This window comes from Diabrotica virgifera, chromosome 6 (genome assembly GCF_917563875.1).
Source record: "Diabrotica virgifera virgifera chromosome 6, PGI_DIABVI_V3a".
NCBI lineage: Eukaryota > Metazoa > Arthropoda > Insecta > Coleoptera > Chrysomelidae > Diabrotica > Diabrotica virgifera.
Window position 1 is genome coordinate 177,065,944 of NC_065448.1, and position 20,922 is coordinate 177,086,865.

Genomic DNA, 20,922 nt, shown 5'->3' on the forward strand with positions numbered 1-20,922 from the left:
TTTCATATTATAAGACTCACTAAATTAAATTTGACACTGAATTTATTAAAATAAATTTTGCAAAAAAATATTTGCATTCTAAATAAGTGATATAAAACATTTTATTTTGCAGACGAGCTTGAGCTCTGTTACCAATAAAAACAAAAAAAATGTTTGAAAAATATTTAACAGATTGTGAGATATTTAATTTGCTTATTAAATATTACCATTTTTTCTCTTGCAAAAACACAGTTGTTGGCGATAGACTATACACTATTATATACAAGATCTCCTTTTTTGCTTTTAAGTATATAATTTACGATAATTGCATTGAGAAATCAAAATTTCGAATAAACTCCCCTCCAAAATGGCGTTGGAAAATTGTTGTAATCCATTTAAAATTTGTTTTTTAATAACATCGCCGGAATTAAAAATTTTAAAATTCTGTTTCGATATTCATGTTCCTGGTAATTTTTTACATATTTAAAAAACATAGTTTTTATTTTCTAGAAGCAAAATGTGGGTCAGGATTCAAGGTGAACTTTGCTGAAAATCTCTACTAGTTTATAGAATCTTCTGATTTTTCGTTGAATTTATTAAATATTCACTTATTTATTTATTACATGTTGACTTACCGATTTATGAAGTCAGTTGAAATCTCATCTAAAGGTTCGATATACTTCTTAGCTGTTATTGGGGGTAGCAAGAATTGCTGCACTTGTTTCCGAAACGTCTCCCATTTGGGACCATGTCTGTAACAGATAGTGAGTTATAACAAATTAGAATACAAAATAAAGCATAAGAGTCCAACACACAGTGATGTATTGGGAGGAACAGAAGAAGAGAGAAGACAGCTATAACCAATCAAATATGTTTGAGGCTAGCAAATAGAGATCGACTAAAAATGACATAATTCAACTTTTAAAAATGTCTATTGTTATAACTTACAACACAAAAAGAGGTCCTTATAACAAATCCACAGAGTACCATGAGGTACTGCGGTCGGAAAATTGTTTAAACAATTTTTTTAAACAAATTCAAAAAATCAATTTTTCCACTTCGGACAATTTTTTTTACATTCTTTGGGTCAATATGAACAAAAAAGGTCTCGTGATTTTTCTCGAAAATTGATTGTTATCGAGTGATACGCGATTTAAATTTGGAAAACGCGAAAATGGCCATTTCCAAGGCTTAATAACTCTGTTAAAAAATATTAATATGAAAGTCAGAAAGTGACCAAATCAAAGTGTAAAGCCCCCTACAAGATCCTGAAGAAATTGTTGTCTTTATTTATTACTAAGCTGTTATTTTTAATTATTAAAAATGAGCGCTAAGTGCCTATTAGGCGGCCGTCAATGGTGAATGCGAAAGAGATGCACCATTCGGACCGTCCAATGGTGTATCTCACTGGCACTCACATTGACGGCCGCCTCAATACGCGCTTAGCGCTCATTTTTTTCTTCAGGATCTTGTAGGGGGGGCTTTACACTTTGATTGGGTCACTTTTTGACTTTCATAGTAATAATTTTTAACCGAGGCGTAAAAATAGCGATTTTAGCGTTTTTTAAATTTTAAATCGCGTATCACTCGACAACAATTAATTTTAGAGAAAAATCACGAGACCTTTTTTGATCATAATGACCCAAAGAATGTCACAAAAATTGTCCCAAGTGGAAAAATAGATTTTTTGAATTTGTTTAAAAAATTGTTTAAACAATTTTCCGACCGCCGTACCTACTGGCACCCTGTGGATTTTTTATAAGGACCTCTTTTTGAGTAAGTTTGTGCAAAAAACGAATTGGAATAATTTACCTAACGGGGGCGAGCATACAGCCTGGACTAATTAGGTAAGCACTTAAATATGTACGTCCACCCAGTAGACACATATGGTGTTTATAAATGACAGAAAAAAAAGTTTCTTATCTTCCTTTCTCTTGTAATGAATAAAGAGGAAAACTTAATAACATTTTGGAATCACGTTTATTCCGTTATTGAATTTATGTCGATAGTTGTTAAGAATAATTAATAATGGATTTTGATGTGCTTGGAAGGCTCCGAAGGCACAGAGTGTATCTCGCAGAGATTCAGATGGCTGGGACAATAACATTATTTCAAGAAAGTTGCTCAAGACGCCGTACAGCAGGAATGTTAAATGCAATGCTGCAATAAATAGATTCTGGACCAGACATGAAATTTATAAAATTATTAGAAGACAACCTTATACGCAACGGGCAAGGACGACTACAGCTGGAGAGGATCATCATCATCATCATCATCATCACCCCCAGCCCTTTGCGTTCACTGCTGGACATAGGACTCCCTCATTTTTGTCCATTGTGCTCTATTTTGAGCACTTTGCATCCAAATTCTTGACATTTTCTTGAGATTGTCAGTCCAACGAGTAGGGGGTCTTCCTCTACTTCTTTTTTCTAATCTCGGCCTCCACTCAAGTAACTCTTGTAACTCTTCGTCCACCTCCCATCAATGATTCGGCAGACGTGTCCGGACCAGTTCCATTTCAGGGTGGCAATTCGAGAAATTACATCGATAACTCCTGTTCTTCGTCTTAAGTCTTCATTTCTAACTCGGTCACGAAGCGATATACTCAGCATTGACCTTTCCATTTTCCTCTGAGCTATTTGCAGAGTTTTAGAAGTTGTAACTGTCAATGTCAAATTCAAATTGGTCAAATGTTTTACGTTTTAAAGAAATTGGTATATCGCTTTTAAAGATGTCTTGGAGTTTTCCATAGGCTGCCCATGCTTGGTTTATTCTTCTTCGTAGTTCGCATGTTTGGTTGTCTCCTGTGATCTTTATTTCGTGTCCAAGGTATATGCATTTTTCCACTAGCTCTACTTTGTTGTCTCCAATATTGATATTTCCGCTAGGTACTAGGTTTGTCATGAATTTTGTTTTGGAGATGTTTATTTTAAGACCTATACTAGCACACACTACACACTAATTTGAGGTTGTCAGAGAACAAAACTATGTCGTCTGCGAATTTCAAATTTGTTAATCTTCTACCGTCAATGTTCAGGGCTCTCTCTTCCCAGTTAAGTTTTTACAAGCATATTCTAGTACTGCGGTAAACAGTTTAGGCGATAAAGTGATAAATCGCCTAAACTAGAGAGGATGGACTTTAATATGGGCCATCAGAGATCGTCGAAGTATTGATCGAACGCTACAAAATGAGTTGGTAGCTACGGTTACAAGAGTAAATACTTAAACTATATCGGCTTCACGAATATGGTTTGAATGCAAGAAGGCCAGCTAGAGTACTTCCTTTGACCCCTGCACATCGTAGGGCCAGACGCTTGGTTGCAGAAGAAACATGAATTGGACTACGATGCAATGGAGTAACATGATGTTTACTGACGGGTCCAGATTTCTTTTAAATCATGTTAATGATTGTCTGAAGAAGATAAAGTGAGTGCTTTTTGGGTTCCACAATTTAAGGAACTCAGGCTTTTGACAGAAACAGAAACGTGGTTTGGGCTTAGATAACTTTAATTGGCCGCTCTGACCTAGTAATTATTCGGAGAGAGGGATGACGGCATAGTGGTACATTAACGAAGTTCTTGAACCACATGTTGTCCAATTTTTTGAAAATATGGGTCCAGAATTTATCCTTCAGCAAGATAATCAGAGGTCGAACGAGGTCAGGATAGTGCAAAATTATGTGACTACCCACAATATTCAGGTTATGGAGTGGCCAGCGAGGAGACCAGATTTGATTCCCATTGAACACATTTGGGATACACTTGAGAAGCGCTTTAGGGTAGGAACATGCCGAAGGTACATGGATGAGCGCGGTGTAGGTCGCGATCGCGGTCGAGGTTTACATCGATGAATGGCAGAACATACCGAAAATACCTTCCTTTCAGTGTTGTTTGCGGTTTCCATATAACCAAAACTTGTCGCAACCTGATTACAACAAGAAATAAATAAATACACCAGCCGTATCTCCGGTGAATGTCACGTGGTTTAAAAACCACCAATAAACTTTAATTTGCCACGCGATCAGCAGCTCGATTGTGATGTAAAACAAACTATTTTGTTTTGGCATCGACATCGCTGTAAACCGCGATGATAGGTCGCGAGGGTGAACGGATGACACATCCTTGGTATGTGGGTTCTCATAAGAAAATGAATATTTGTTTTGACATTGATGTAGCGACCGCGATCGCGACCTACACCGCGCACATCCATGTATCTTCGGCATGTTCGTACTTGCTTGGTTCACAAAATGAGAATTTTGACCGTGCGATGGTTAAAATCTACATAGTGGCTCGAGCAATCATATGGAATCTTTCTCCCTTCACCGCTTGAAACGTTCGGTGAAGTGAGAAAGATTCCATATGAAGAGTACAGGGAAAAAAACAAGGAATGTCACATTTTGTACATATTGAGATAAAAACCAATAAAGGTTTAATTCTTATGATATCTAAAATCTACTTAGGAGATTCTTAGCAAAATTCTAGGAATTATTAGTCTATAATCTTAATATAATATTAATCTATATTAACGTATTAATTTAATAATGCACCAAAAAACTGCTAACATCCCTTATTTTTGTCCAGTGGCCTGCGAACAATCCTGGTCCTTCGCCTGGATACAAATTCTTAAAAAATTTATATAGACTGATCTTTCTGGTTACTGTTCTCAATCGACAGCCTAGTCGATAGTACCCAGTTTTTGCTACCAAATGGCGAGAAAAGCCAAAAATTCATGAAAAGGTGACATTCCTTGTTTTTCCCCTGTACTCTTCATATGATTGCTCGAGCCACTATGTAAATTTCAACCATTGTACGTTCAAAATTCTTATAGTGTGTTTGGGGCGTTAGTCAGTCACTAAGAAACCTACAACATATCGAGGAAGTTCTCGCAGAAGAATGGGAATAACTAATGTGCATTTCACGTTAAGAATAGAACATTGCGGAGATATCCCCATGTATTTCTTACAGACGATAAAAGCGCACCGATGCCACGCTTTCGAATGAATCGTATATCGGCAGTCGAGTATCCACCAGTGCGCGAGTGGTTTGGCAATACTGATCTCCGTAAGCGTAACGTTCTATTCTTAACGTGAAATAAACTATAGATCAAGAAACTATTCAAAATGTAATTGAACGTTATGCAAAAGTTTGGGGAGTTAGAGGAGGCTATACGCTATTAGATTTGTTTTAAAATATTTTTAGCAACGTTATTATCAAAAAAATTAATATAATTTTTCAGATTAGTCACTTTTTATTTTTTTCCATACAACAATTTACAGTTTATTAATAAAAACTGTAATTTATTAAAAATAATATGTATAATCATAAAAAAATTAGTTCAAAACTACGAACATCTTTATAAGTGGCTCCTTTTTCGTTTTGATCAGGGTATTTTATTTATAGGTTGATATACTAAAAATACTTACACTCCAATAATTCCCTCATTTCCATTGAAAAAATCTTTCTGCAACTTCTGCTTATAATAGTGCAACGAGGGCATTGATGGTCGATGAGGCATGGCTTCTTCCTTCTTGAAAACATTTTTGATCTCGTCGCCATCAAAAATAAACAGCAAATCTGGATGGCCAATCAAACCACTAACTTTGGCGATTTTGCCATATTGTTTGTGCAACGACCACATCACTTTGTCTAGTTCATGAATTTTATAGTGACCTGAAAGGAAACATTACTTGATCAATACTTGTATCAAGTCTGTGAGCATAGTATCACACGTACTCAATAGTTCAGAGAAATAAGGAAAAAAATATCCTGTTGGTGACACAACCCCCTCCAGGCCGAAATCAAATTTTTTGAGTAGTATGGACATCTATAATAATAACCTATATGTTTCATGCAGCCGATTTTGATGATATACATAGTTATAACCAAATGAAGATCAAAAAACGGTAAATTTTCCCTTTTTTCATCTATTACAAAAAAGTTAAGCATTTTAAACAAAAAGAGTAAGAAGCTCATAAATCGTATAAAAAACTTCAATATGGCGTTCTCTGAATATATCTATCCTTATTGGTTGCTTAGAAAATTGCAAAATAAATCATAAATTTTTAGTTTTTATAAATATTCGTAACTTATGTTAAAATTAACTTAGAACCTTCTTATTAAACGGAATTCTGAGACTTCTGGTGCTTAAATCATACCCTAAATTTTAAAGCAATTGGTCAAATAGTTTAAAAGTTATTTAATTTGTTTATCCCAAATTAATTTTTTTGCAACACTATTGGTCATAAAATGATGAAGTTATAGTAATACTTTGGATAGTTTATGAAAGAAGAAGATTTAACTATTAATTTATTAAAAAAAATGACAAAAAATAATTCTAAATATTGCAAAATTAGTTTGCAAGAACATGTGAATTAAAAAAGGGGTCTAACTTCGTCCTTAATTGTCCTACAATTATACAATTATTTTTCTTTCTAAATGTGTATAAAAAATCAGTCTTTCTAAATATGAAAATAGTATATTACTTTATGAGGCGGAGAAGCATGACTTTTCTTGACGCGCCCGATATTACGCGCCGAACGAAGTGAGGCGCGTAATAGAGGGCAAGTCAAGAAAAGTCGCTTCTTTGCCGAATAAAGTATACTATTTTTTCTTCAAACGTAGCAATTTTCAACCATAAATAGTACAATTCATACGCCATTTTTACTCGAAATTAACTGTGACAACTATCAAAGTCGTCTAGATGTTAGAAATTAAAATAATTAAGTCGTCGTCGGTGGGATTTGCGTCTCCCTGGTTACAGTTGTTTGACAGTTGTTTGCAATTATTAAAGACAGCTTATTGTTGTTGCAACCGCAAGCGCAAATTTAGTGCGAAAATGGAAAACCTAAACGAAATTGAGTCCGCGGCTAATGATGCAGTAGCACGTTTGGGGCCCTCCAAGTCCGGAATAAAGTATCGGTTAGCGTACAAGCACTTCCAAGAGTGGTGCGATACAAGAGGAGTACGGCAAGTTACCGAAGACGTTTTACTGGCATATTTTAATATAATGGAAAATGAAAATAAATGGAAATCTTCTACAATGTGGTCACGATACTCTATGATAAAATCCGAGTTAGTTATTAGAAAAAATTCAGTATCATCAACAATTACCAATGCGTATCAAGAGTCGGGAACATTTTTGCACGTTTCAATTTTGAAAATGCCTCATTAACTAATTGTACTTTTAATATTACTATAAATAAAAATGATGTTTAATTGTTGTTAATGACATTTGTATTGTTGCTTTGTGACATGTTTCATATTGTTGCCATGACAACATTTTCCCCTCCGCCTTAAAGAAATGGGAAACAAAAACTGCTGCCGGCGGAGACATCAAACTTTGACAGGATCAAGTTAGATAAGTAATGTCATCATTATTTGACGTTTGAAGAAAATAGTATATTACTTATACTTATAGTATATTACGTAATAGAGGGCAAGTCAAGAAAAGTCGCTTCTTTGCCGAATAAAGTATACTATTTTTTCTTCAAACTTAGCAATTTTCAACCATAAATAGTACAATTCATACGCTATTTTTACTCGAAATTAACTGTGACAACTATCAAAGTCTTCTAGATGTTAGAAATTAAAATAATTAAGTCGTCGGTGGGATTTGCGTCTCCCTGGTTACAGTTGTTTGACAGTTTTTTTTTATCAAGTACCAAAATGGAAAGTGTTACCGAAGCGTCATGGGAATACATTCGATCAGCGCAGTAGCCCAAAAAGTAGCTAGTTTTTTAAATTTAAACGATGCAAGCGCATACACGGGTCACTCTTTACGACGAACTTCAGCAACACTTTTAATTGATGGAGGCGGAAATCTAGAATGCCTCAAACGACATGGGGTCTGGAAATCAAGCACGGTTGCCGAAGGATATATAGAGGATTCAATAAGAAATAAGAACGATAGTGCTCAAAAAATTTTAAACCCTCATGATTCGCCAACATCGGGAATGATTGCTGAAAGTTGTGCTCGACCATCAGTATCATCAACAATTACCAATGCGTATCAAGAGTCGGGAACATTTTTGCACGGTTTTAATTTTGAAAATGCCTCATTAACTAATTGTACTTTTAATATTACTATAAATAAAAATGATGTTTAATTGTTGTTAATGACATTTGTATTGTTGCTTTGTGACATGTTTCATATTGTTGCCATGACAACATTTTTCCCTCCGCCGGCGCCGTAAAGAAATGGGGAAAAAAACTGCTGCCGGCGGAGACATCAAACTTTGACAAGATCAAGTTAGATAAGTAATGTCATCATTATTTGACGTTTGAAGAAAAAATAATTTTTCTACGGGTAACGGTTAAAAAGTTATTCTAATTGTTTATAAGTAAGCAAAAAATCGACATGTTTTTGCAAAATAATTTTACACTGTTTAAAATTACTTTTTGTCATTTTTTTTTAATTAAGTTAATAGTATAAATGTTCTTCTTTGATAAACTACTGTCCGAAGTATTACTGTAACCTCATAATTTTCTGACTTATAGTGTTGCAAAATAAAATTAATTTGGAATAAACAAATTAAATAATTTTTAAACTGTTTGACCAATTGCTTTGAAATTTAGAATATAATTTAAGCACAAGAAGTATCAGCTTTCCGTGTAATAAGAAAGTTCTAACTTAATTTTTACATAAGTTATGAACATTTAAAAAATCTCAAAATTTATGATTTATTTTGCAATTTTGTAAGCAACAAATAAGGATAGACATATTCAGTGAACGCCGTATTGAAATTTTTTATATGATCAATGAGTTTCTTATTCTCAAATTTGTTTAGAATGCTTCACTTTTTAGTAATAGACGAAAAATCGAAAATTTACCGTTATTTGATTTTTATTTGTTTATAACTATGTATATCATCAAAATCGGCTGCAGGAAACATATCAGTTATTAATATAGATGTCCATACTACTTACTACACTACTCAAAGAATTTGGTTTCGGTCTGGGGGGGATGTGTCACGAGAAAAACTCTGGACTACAGGCGATTATGAACAGAACAAGAAGTGAGTCGCGGTGGAGGTGGAGGTCGCGGAATTTGAATGACAAAAGGATTATGTTTTTGCGATGTTTTGTCAGTCAAGTGATGATTGTGATGAAATGTAAGCTGTCACCAGTAGTGGCTGACAGGTAATATACCCAACAATGCATTAAGTTCTTGTCCGATAATACGGAAGTGAACTGCACAATGGCTATCAGATCCTTCTTCATATTTAGCAATTGAAATTCAAAAATGAACTGAATACGCACAAGATATTATATGCGGCCACTCGAGTACCGTAGCGCACGAAATGGCAGATGACAAGGTAATGACAACTTGGGCTTGAACGAACCAATCACAGGGAAGCATCGCAGTAAAAGCTGCGCATATCTACAAAATATTCAAAATTAAAGCTGCAATCTTGGAACGCATTTTCTGTACGCTGATGTAGCGTCTCAAGTGGCGACCGTTTATTATATCATGTTTCTTATATTGCCAATGAATATTCATCCAAATCAAATATTAAAATGAACCAAATTGCATTTTAATAGTGCAGTCACTGAAGGTTTTCACCTCCGATTTCGTTGAACCTCCATCGATTTTCATGAAAATTGATGAGCAGTAAGAGGATACCTCAAGGAACAAAGGTGACATGATGCCAACTTGCGCTTTTACCCCGGGGTGGATGCCACCCCTTTTCTGGGGTGTAAATTATTTTATTAAAAATAATACCATAAATCGATAGAGGGGCAAATTCTAAACAAAATTTGTTATATTAAGTTATTAACATAAATCAATACTTTTTGAGTTATTAAAGATCAAAGATTTTATTTTTTCTTAAAAAATGCATGTTTTAAAGCTGTTTTTCACGTATGACTCAAAAACTATTAGCTTCTACAAAAAAGTTATTCTTACCAAAATTGAAGACAATAAAAAATTGAATACAATATTTACTCAAAGTACTAAACTAATGTTAATTCAAAGTGAGTTATGGATAATTGAATGTACATATTTTTCGATTAGTACTCAAATCTAAGTATTCAAGCTTAAATAACGGAAAAACGATGCATTTTATAAAATATATCTGCTTAACACTTATCAAAATACTTCAGAATACCTAAAAAATGATCTCCAGAAGAAGTTATTAGCATCAAAATTAAGCAAGTTATGATGAAACTAAGAGAAACCTTTCGAATTTTTTAGGAAAAAGTGAAAAATAAAACATACGCCATTTCCACAAAATATAAAAAGTTATAGTAATCCTTACGAAAATTTCTTTGTTTTAGCATAAGTAATGATTTTAACAATTTTCACCGGTTTAGAATGCATATTTTTGAAAAAAACGATATAATTTAAAAAAATCAGAATTTTTAAAATTATTGTCATGTTCATTTTCTTTTGATAATAACTATAAAAATAAATAATATACGTAAAAAATGGTAAATACCCAAATTTTAGTTTTTTTATGTCAAATATTAAACCTGTTTTACCATTTCTGTAGGGTGAAAAATAACCGAGATAGAAACGTTTAAACTTTAATTTGGCTGCGAGAACCATGTAACCGTGGTCATTTAATCTTTGATTTAAAAAACATAAGGGGTTAAAAGATTAAATTCAAGGCATTTTAATAGCCTTTGGAATTACCTTTCAAACCGTTTTTAGGTGAACCTGATATCTTAAAAATTAACGGAGTTAATAAAAAAAAGATAACATTTTTTAGAAAAATTTTTAAAAGATAAAGTTTGAAACATTTTTGGAGCATCAATTTTAATGCTATTAACTTGTTCGGTATCTCATTTGATATATATTTCTAAGTACTTTCACAAATGTTTGATAAATTTATGTTATAAAATGCATTATTTTCCCGTAGTTTAAGCTTGAATACTTAGATTTGGGTACTCACCGAAAAAAATATGCATTCAATTACCTATAACTCACTTTTAGTTAACACTACAATATTTTTTTAGTAAGGAGTTTCTTTAATTTTTTATTATCTTCAATTTTGGTAATAATAACTTTTTTGTAAATACTTATAATTTTTGAGTTATCTATGAAAAATCGGTTAAAAACATGCATTTTTCTTACGAAAAATTAAAATTTTTGATCTTTAATAACTCAAAAAGTTTTTATTTAATAACTTTGGGGTTATTGGGGTTATTTTGAATAAAATAATTTTCACCCCGAGAAGGGGTGGCATCCACCCCCAGGGTAAAAGCGCAAGTTGGCACCATGTCACCTTTGTTTCTTGAGATATTCTCTAACCACTCACCAATTTTCATGCAAATCGATGGAGGTTGAACGAAATCGGAGGTAATAGCTCATATCCACCTTCAGTGACTCCACTATAGGAATTTTTAATTTTAGTAAATAAAGCGTTTAACTATTAACCTATGATTTTTCTTCTTCTTCAAATGCCCTGTCCGTTGCGAACGTTGGCTATTAACATGGCAATTCTTATCTTGCTTACGGGACTTCTGACTAGTTCGACCGATGTTAGCCAGAAGCCAGAACCACTTTCCGGACCGATTTTCATCAAACAAAATAAATATTTTTTCGGTTTGACTGAGTTTTTTATCAAGAAATGAACAATACTGTATACAACTGTACGTAATTTAGATGTACTTCATGTTTTCGCAATAATTATAATGGAGTTTACCTGTAACTATACAGGGTTTTATTAATTTTTACCATATTCTCCGGCTAACCCGGATTTTCGATAACCCGGATCGGCCGCGGTCCTGATTAATCCGACTTATCGAGGTTCCACTGTATTCGAGTTTTTTTGTTTAATTGTGCTCATGATTTCTTTTCCGATTCTGTGGATTACCTCTATGTTATTGTCATGTTTGTTCCACGATAATATATGAAGAGGCGTCGATACACCCACATTTCGAATGCTTTTAGTTTTTTCGTGAGCATCTGTCGGCGTCCAGGCCTCTACACACACCATATAGTAAGGTAGGAAAATGTAGCATTTAACTAGACGTAGTTTTAGGGGAAGAGACAAATCCTTGCTTATGAGGAGCTTTTTCATATTGTTAAATTCTGCTCTAGCTCTATGATTTTTATATTTTTCTAATTTAATATGCTAGTGTTTCTTTAGTGACTTACCAATAATAGGTGCAAACCTCCAAGAATTGCCAATAAATGGGAGCTCTTTGGGACCAGGAATCTCTTTGTAGTCTTTGGGGATAGGATCCACCTTTTCGATCTTGTATTCGTAGATGTCTTTGTCTTGCATTTCGTCAGACACAACTCCAAGAGCTGTAGAATATGGCCGATCTGTTGCATAAGTTCTCTGAAATTGTAAAGCTGTCAGAGAGAGTCTTCTCGATATTTCCCTAGACATGGTGACGATGTTTTTGGACTGAAAAAAAAAACAAATTTATTTTATTAAGTTACTGAGAAAAATAGAAAATAGAAGAAAATCGACAAAATCAGAAACGAAACAATTAGACAAAATCTACAACTACTCAGATCTGAGACGACTCAGATGGTAGCCATGGTAAGGCGTGTGTGTCAAATACAACGAAAAAGAGAAGAGGAGTACCAAGAGTTAGAAGGGTAGAGCTGGTCAGGAAGGAAGTTGTGAAGAGACGTTTGGTATGAGAAGAAATACGAAATGCAACACATGACAGGAAAACATGGAGACAAATATGCAGAGCTCAACCCAAATCACCTTACACCTAAATGTAGAAAGGCTTAGGACTCAGTAAGTAAGTAAGGAATTCTTGTGTTGTATATTTCCGACAATGAATCTGTCAAAATATTCCCGAGCTGAGCGAAAGGACTATACATCTAAAAGAATTTAGTAAAGAAACTATGCATAATTACTGAATAAGGTTATTCTATTGCCGAAAGTCATTTTTTAATTACTACTACTATCAGTTTACAGTATTCTGCGACGCCCTCTGACTTCTAACCGCCATTCCTCTTTGTTTAACCTTAGACCTGCAGGGATTTCTCTTTCCTCTAGTCCTTTTTTAAATTCCCTCCCTCCAGCTTTTTCTCGGCCTTTCCTTCTCCCTTGTGGTGTCCACGCCAAAATCTGTTTAGGGATCCTGTTATCTGGCATTCTCTGTACATGGCCGTACCATATTAGTTCTTCTGTTTTTATGTTATCAATTATTGCATGTGTGACTTGTACCATTTCTCGTATTCTCTCATTTGGTATCCGATCTCTTCTTGATTTGCCTACTGCTCTTCTCCAGAAGTCTATTTCTGTTACTAGTAACATTTTCTCTGTTCTTTGTTTCAGTGGACAAACTTCAATGCCATATGTATACTTTTAAGTATGGTATTTTATATGAGCTGGTTGTTCGCTTTAGATATTGTTTGGTCCCACAGAATGCCGTTCATCATGGATATGGCCAGGCACGTAGCCAAGGGAGGTTTACATGGGGTCCGGACCCCTCCCAAAACTGTTTCGGCTTTGGTACCAAGGCAGGAAGTTTATCCCCGAGTCATTATTTTTTTTTTGGAAAAGTGAACAAAATTATTATTATTTTTTACTAGGATTATTTCTATTTTTGTTCAGTGTACGGATCAATTTATATCCAAATTAAACATCAGATTTACCAAAAAAGATCAGGTGTATCTACTCCTACTCTTTTCTATTGAATTCTATATTTCGTTAGTAGTCACTAACAACGCCAGGGACGCTAAAATGATACTAAAGATACAATGGTGACATTAGGTATTAAAAACAACTTACTAGGAGAGATTGTCGTCAACTTACTGGGTGAGATTGTCGTCATATATGTAGATGTTACATCTTACCCTAGTAAGTTGTTTTAATACCTAATTTCACCATTGTAGCTTTAATATCATTTTAGCGTACGATGATGTTAGTGACTACTAACAAAATATAGGATTCCGTTGTACATTCCGATTCAGATTCCGTACATTCTATCTTGCACTTGTACAAGTAATTTGAAAAATTTTAAAAATGTAAGTTTTACATGGTTAAAATATTTTAAATTAAGAAATATTTGTCCGCAGATTGCTCTTTTACACTGTACACAAAAGTTTGTTGTCATTCTTCTTGGACGGCTAGGGCATAAGTAGCCTGTCCGTTTCCTTTCGATAGGATTATTCGGTTGAAAAACTGATTGTATATTTAGGATTTCGTTTATGTCCTGTCGAATATTGCGCCGTAAATTTAACATGTTTAATCTTTGACTCAGCATCTATGACTCAGCAAGGCTTTTGCCCAAATCAAACATAAACTAAGAGTGGAAAACTGGCTTTCTATTTGTTTTACGCGAATTATGGAAATATATCACATATGATTGATAGTACTTATGTTTATTATCCCTTAAAAAACACACAGTATCCATGGTAATGTTAAGATTGCCACCATGGACCGATTTTGTCAATTCCTTCACATAAACATTTGTAAGAGGTAATCCTCCGGTATCGAAGTTTTTGCCAAGATAGAGACTCCCATCAATCATATATTTGGAGAATGAATCGCAAAGCATAGTAATCTTTATGTTTGTACATAGACGGCGTATATTACTAATACAGTATTGCCCAAAATAAACAGTACTGAAACTGAAACACAGATGTATTTTTGTGCGCGCTGTCATATTCAAATTAACTAGTATAGACCTGTCGAGTAATCTTTAAATAATTACTTATTAAGGCCTAATTGTTAAAAATGGTGTTAAATACAGAGGAGAAAGTGTTTTTCGTGGAGCCTTATTTTCGCTCATACGGAATCGGCCGACGTAATAGTGCAAGTCTGCAATACGTGTGTGATCAATTCACACAACGCAACGGTTTAATAAACGTTCTAATGCTGTAATTTTCAACAACCTTCAAAATTACAGCATTATTTGGACAACGTTTATTAAACTGTTGTGTGAATTGATCACACACGTATAGCAGACTTGCACTATTACGTCGGCCGATTCCGTATGAGCGAAAATAATGCACCACGAGAAACACTTTCTCCTCTGTATTTAACACCATTTTTAACAATTAGACCTTAATAAGTAATTATTTAAAGATTACTCGACAGGTCTATATACTAGTTAGTTTGAATATGACAGCGCGCACAAAGATACATCTGTGTTTCAGTTTCAGTACTGTTTATTTTGGGCAATACTAAATCGTCGTAATATTTACGAGAGGATACCTAATTCACACACTTCTACACAAAATTTAACTGACGTTTATACACCAACGGTACTCTAGTACCTACTAAAGAGCTCTGGAAACCTTGTTCTTGGGATTTTCCGTTGCTCAGAAATTTCGCAGAAAATAATGCGGCGTCGTATATTTTAAGAGTATTAGTATTCTAGGGTTAAAATAGTTTTTTTCAAATTTTGCATATGGATCTAAAATTTATTCCGAATATTTTTTCAATACCTTGCCGCCCAATCGACCCAAAACTTTGAGTTGTGTTTGGACCCCCCTCAAGCACATTTCCTGGCTACGTACCTGGATATGGCTTTTCTACCCTGTATGTTTCTGTCTTTTGTGGCAGCATCGCCTGTTCCACCTTGAGTTACCTTCATGCTCATATACTTGTATCCATCACAGTGTTTAATTTCCACCCCATCATCTAATGTAATGGACTGTTTTGTCCCTCCAATAAAATGGTTTCAGTTTTCTTAATGTTGACTTCGAGGCTCCGTTTTTTATATTCTTCTATTAGCTTCCGCGCCATGCAACTCAAGTCATCATGATCCTGAGCAATCAGAATTTGTTCATCAGCGAAACATAAAGTGTATAGTGTTGTCTCGTCATTGAGACGAATTCCCATGCCATTACACTTTCTTTTCCACAGCTTGAGTGCTTGTTCTGGATAAATTATGAAAAGGGTAGGCGAAATTCAGCAACCCTGCTTCAATCGTTTTGTGACCTTAAATCCCTCAGACATCCTTGATCCATTTTAATTTTTGCAGTCGTTTCATTATACAGACTTTGGACTGCTTTGACAAGGCCATGCTTAATGTTGGTTTGCTGTAGGGTTGGCCATAGTTTGCTGAGCGGCATTCTGTCATATGCTTTTTGTAAGTCTACTTACATCTGGTGAAATTCTTTATCGTCAGCTGTTTTTTTCCCACTAACTTGAGTAATAGAGTACAGGTAGTCTACTGTGGACCGCCCAGCTCTAAAGCCAGCTTGCTCCTCTGCTTCGTAAACTCTATAGTCATTTTCTATTTTGTTCCTATACATACTACTTTTTGTGCTGTTTACCGCGATTCTTCTATAATTTTTACACTGATCCTAGCACACATGATAGATAATTTCCATTCTTTTGGTAATTCGGCATTTAAGCAGTCTGGGCACCATTTAAGCAGTCTATTTTTTAATTAATTTATATTATACAATATTCGATTGCACTATTATGATAACGATTTAAGATAAAATTTAACATTTCATTAAGAAACAATCTAGGTCCAACCTTCGTGAACATTCCAAATTAGATACACTTGGTATTAATGCTCTTGGTAACCTACATTTATTTTATTATGTATTATTTGTAACTTATTTACTATTGTAAAGCAAGAAATGGTTAATTAGTATGGTCTTAAAATATCAAAACATATGATAGTATAATTTTTTTATATATAGTTTGGACATTTAGATCCCCTCGGGTGTTGTAGAAATGAGTGGCCAATTACCAATAACTTATTCGTTTTGCGAAATTATGTAAAAGCCATAAGAAATAATCGTAAATCAGTATGTGACATTTCTTAATATATATCCCATTTCTTAACATTGTTTAAAGCTTTTAAGTGTCAAGAAGTTTTTATTTAAATGCAAACAAAAGTTAATATACTAATCCGCGACGTTAAGTCATAATGACGACCTCTCGAGGGTTTCGGAGGAACTCGTTTCATGTGAGTTTTTCTTCATTCCTTCGTATACAACTCAAAGAAAAGCGCAAACGTCAACACTCAAGAATATATTAAGAAAACAATCACGAACGTAAACTCAGAAACACTACCAAAAGTAGAAAATTATGAAATAGAGGTAGCATTATCACAATTAAAGAACAATAAACCACCAGGACCAGATGGAATTCTTGCTGAAATGTTGAAAGAAGGAAAAAAGAAATCTTGCAAACATTAAGTAATCTATTTAATCAGTACCTATCTACATAAAGAAGAAACACCTGCCGAATGAAACGAAAGTATTAAGTATGCTATTAAGTATGCTATTTAAAAAAGCCGACAGAGAGGACATAAAAATTACAGACCCATCTCACTGCCGTCGCAAACGTATAAACAATTCGTGAGGATTATCAACAACAGGCCAACACACAAATTGGACTCATATCAACCAATAGAGCAGGCAGGATTCCAAAAAGGATATAGCACCACTGACCATCTTTTAAAAATTACATACATGTAGATCATTACCACTGACCATCTTTTAACAATTACATATATGTAGATGTACAATACCATGTAGATCTGCATTTAGCGTTCGTCGACTATGAAAAAGCTGTTGACAGCGTGAAAATGTGGGCAATGGAAAAGGCTATAAACAACTATAGAATAGATTTCAGATACAGAATGCTAATATACAATATATATATATATATATATATATATATATATATATATATATATATATATATATATATTGTTATATTTCTATTTGATATAAAAATTAAAATTTGATAATTATAAACAAAATTCACTTTAATATAAAATATTTTTAATTTTCTCAACCTCGGGCATATAAATTTAGAACAACCTGTATACAACAAATTGTTATATTTAATTTTAAGAAGTGATTAGAATAAGCGTACGAAACTCGGAACAATGTGCTTAGATAAACAAAGTGAATGACGCGTACCATTATCGTTCTTCTCGGAAGGTCGATCATTAGCCTATGCTAAATAAAACTCAGTGAAATAGATGATAGTTCATTATCGTTTTTCGCGGAAGGTTTCGATCATTAGCCTATGCTAAATAAGACTCATTTGAAAGAGAGAATAGGTCATTAAAATTTGTAAATAGTTAGAAAGTATTTTAGAATGGGAATTAAATATTTTCTTTTGAAATCCATTAAGCATATTTAGAAAGATTAAAAATTGGTTTTGAGGAATATTACGAATGAGAGTTGGTGGTGGAAGATTGATTTGTGAATCTGGAAGGGATATTTAGAAAGTAGGGGAATGGATGACAAAGTGAGAGCAGAATGTTTTGAGCTGTCGATAAGTGAAGTCGAGTAGTAGACGGTAGTGTACGGAGAGTGAGAAAGCCGGTATAGTTCCGTGAGTGTGGAGTATCTATCGTGGAACGAGAAGTAGGCCAGGTCGAGAGTAAAAGAACCTCCTTGAGCCAAGAGTGTCCCGGTAGCTGATAGCAGTTTCGAAAAAGGTAGAACACAGCATCACGACAAAAGCAGGAACGAGAGCTATTCGAGCTAGTTTTTCAAAGGAGAACACTACTGGAAGCCAGGACGAGGTTTGATCGCAGCCAAGGATAGCAGGAAACGGGTCTTGTGTGAGGACATTTTCAGTTCACCAGGAAAAGGTCAGTCTCATTTGTTTGGACATGAATGTATGGGTTTTTCGCATTAAATTCCACATAAAAAATTGAATAACATAATCAATAATATCAGAAAAGCTTCATCAAACTTAAATAGAGTTGTTCCTAATAACTCCTAATAGTTAAATGTTAATAAAAACTTTCAATTGAAAACCAAAAGGAAATAAGATTCCCACTTGTAAATGTTATGTTTTAAGAATAATAAGAAATAGCAAATATTAAGCATTGATTGCCTTTTAAATAAAATAAAAAATATTTTGATTATAATTGTAACCCATATGTGTATTTTTTTTACTCTTTTCTTTTCTATCCCGATTAGGAACCATTAAGAAATATTTAGAATCCACGAAAGTAAGTAATTAATTTATAATTCGCCCTGAGATTGAAAACATATTGATATGTGATCTGGTTAATTAATTGGATTAGTATTAATACATTGATTAAATTAAGTGACATATAAGAATATTATCTCATATCAATAATCAAGATCACTTCAATATATATATATATATATATATCAAGCAGTGATTCTTGAGGATGCAGTCTATTTTGGCCCACAAGACAAAGAAAACTCTTTGACTTACTGTCAAGCTTTCGAATTTATTTTAATTCTTTTTCAAGACATCTGTTGACAAAAATATACAAATATAAAAATTATGTAGGTACTTACAATTTTCTTAATTACTTACTAGTCATGAGATTACATTGAAAAAATTTGAAACTTTACCAAAAGGACAATTATGCACATAGGTATGAAAAATTATTTTTAAAAACTTCAGTTATGTTGTCATGTTTGAAATATGTCATGAAATATGTAAAGTGTATACACTTTATATAGGAGGAAAGTAAAACTAGTAACAACATATTTTTTTTTTTTACTTTCCTCCTATATAAAGTGTATACACTTTACATATTTCATGACATATTTCAAACATGACAACATAACTGAAGTTTTTAAAAATAATTTTTCATACCTATGTGCATAATTGTCCTTTTGGTAAAGTTTCAAATTTTTTCAATGTAATCTCATGACTAGTAAGTAATTAAGAAAATTGTAAGTACCTACATAATTTTTATATTTGTATATTTTTGTCAACAGATGTCTTGAAAAAGAATTAAAATAAATTCGAAAGCTTGACAGTAAGTCAAAGAGTTTTCTTTGTCTTGTGTGCCAAAATAGACTGCATCCTCAAGAATCACTGCTTGATATTTGAATATACAGTCAAGAATACCATAATCTTATATATATATATATATATATATATATATATATATATATATATATATAGGTATAAGAAAGCAACAATGACAGTATGTGCAATTGGAAGAAACCACAGAACAAACAGAGGAGTGCGACAGGGAGATGTTATTTCTCCTAAACTATTTACATTATCACTGGAAGGCCTATTTCATACTTTACGACTTCGGTCGTCACGACAAACGGTCGTAACGACAGTTTGTCGTACATTCCATTAGTCCAATACAGCAATATACGGAGCCTTTCACACAAGACGACCACCACTATAAACGTGGACTAATGTCACTGCAATGGACGACGGTCGAGTCGTGACGTGCTATCAGTGGACCACGGGCATAAATTAATGCTTCCATACTTAACGACAGTTAGTCGTGTAGTACGAGTCAATCCAGTGGCACGTACATAATGGTAAACAATATAGATGAGGAATTTTTACTTACATAGATACAATACATAGGTAAGCATCTGGTTGGTATTATTTTATTGTGAGGACAACACTTTTAATAGACTTTGTGAGGACTTTGGAAAACTGCCGAGGAATAGACCCTATTATAAAATGCATTATTATCAATGTACCCTATTATAAAAATTAAATCATAAATGTTTCATCGAGAATATCTAAAATTTGTTGTTAATAATAATTTAAAGACTCTTTTATTGCACAGTTTAGTGTCCATGGACATAAACGTAGATATATATTCCTGTTTTATTAATGATTATTAAATATGTATAGATATTAATATAATCGGCATATTAAATAAAATAAAATCAGTTTTTTAGACGGATCTTTTAAATATTTAAAGATGAAAATTGAGCCCAATAACAATAATAATTATTATTCACTAGTTAAATTGTAGGTATTTATTAACAAAATAGGTAGTTTTTTTCTCATGGGCATCTTTCAGTGCGTCACAGTTTTTTGATTTCTTTCTAACGCATTAAATTGTATGTTACAGAAAAAAGGCACGTCTGTGATAACAGACATTTATAACATTTACTCTAGTTGTCGATAGATGGCGCTATAATCGAAAAAAAATATATTTATGTATTATGAGTATAATCTGTACAATTTATAAGACTATACAAATCAAAGAAAATACCATTTTATAAATGCAATAAACACAATTGATTTGTTTTTATGCCAAATTGCAAACAAAATGTGACAACTATCAGATTTAA

The 20,922-nt window shown here is 33.4% G+C and overlaps 1 protein-coding gene across 5 annotated transcripts in view; it reads right to left on the minus strand.

The window, feature by feature from the left end:
- Positions 1 to 20,922, minus strand: part of LOC114328622 (probable cytochrome P450 49a1) — a 355,075-nt gene that overhangs the window by 125,091 nt on the left and 209,062 nt on the right. For all 5 annotated transcript variants that reach the window (XM_050654343.1, XM_050654342.1, XM_028277513.2 and 2 more), the window contains exons 2-4: positions 12,079 to 12,334; positions 5,402 to 5,648; positions 615 to 731 (exon numbers count right to left, since the gene is read on the minus strand). In XM_050654343.1, coding sequence (XP_050510300.1) covers positions 615 to 731; positions 5,402 to 5,648; positions 12,079 to 12,316 — 602 coding nt within the window. In that variant the 5' untranslated portion in view covers positions 12,317 to 12,334. The remainder of the gene's footprint in view (positions 1 to 614; positions 732 to 5,401; positions 5,649 to 12,078; positions 12,335 to 20,922) is intronic.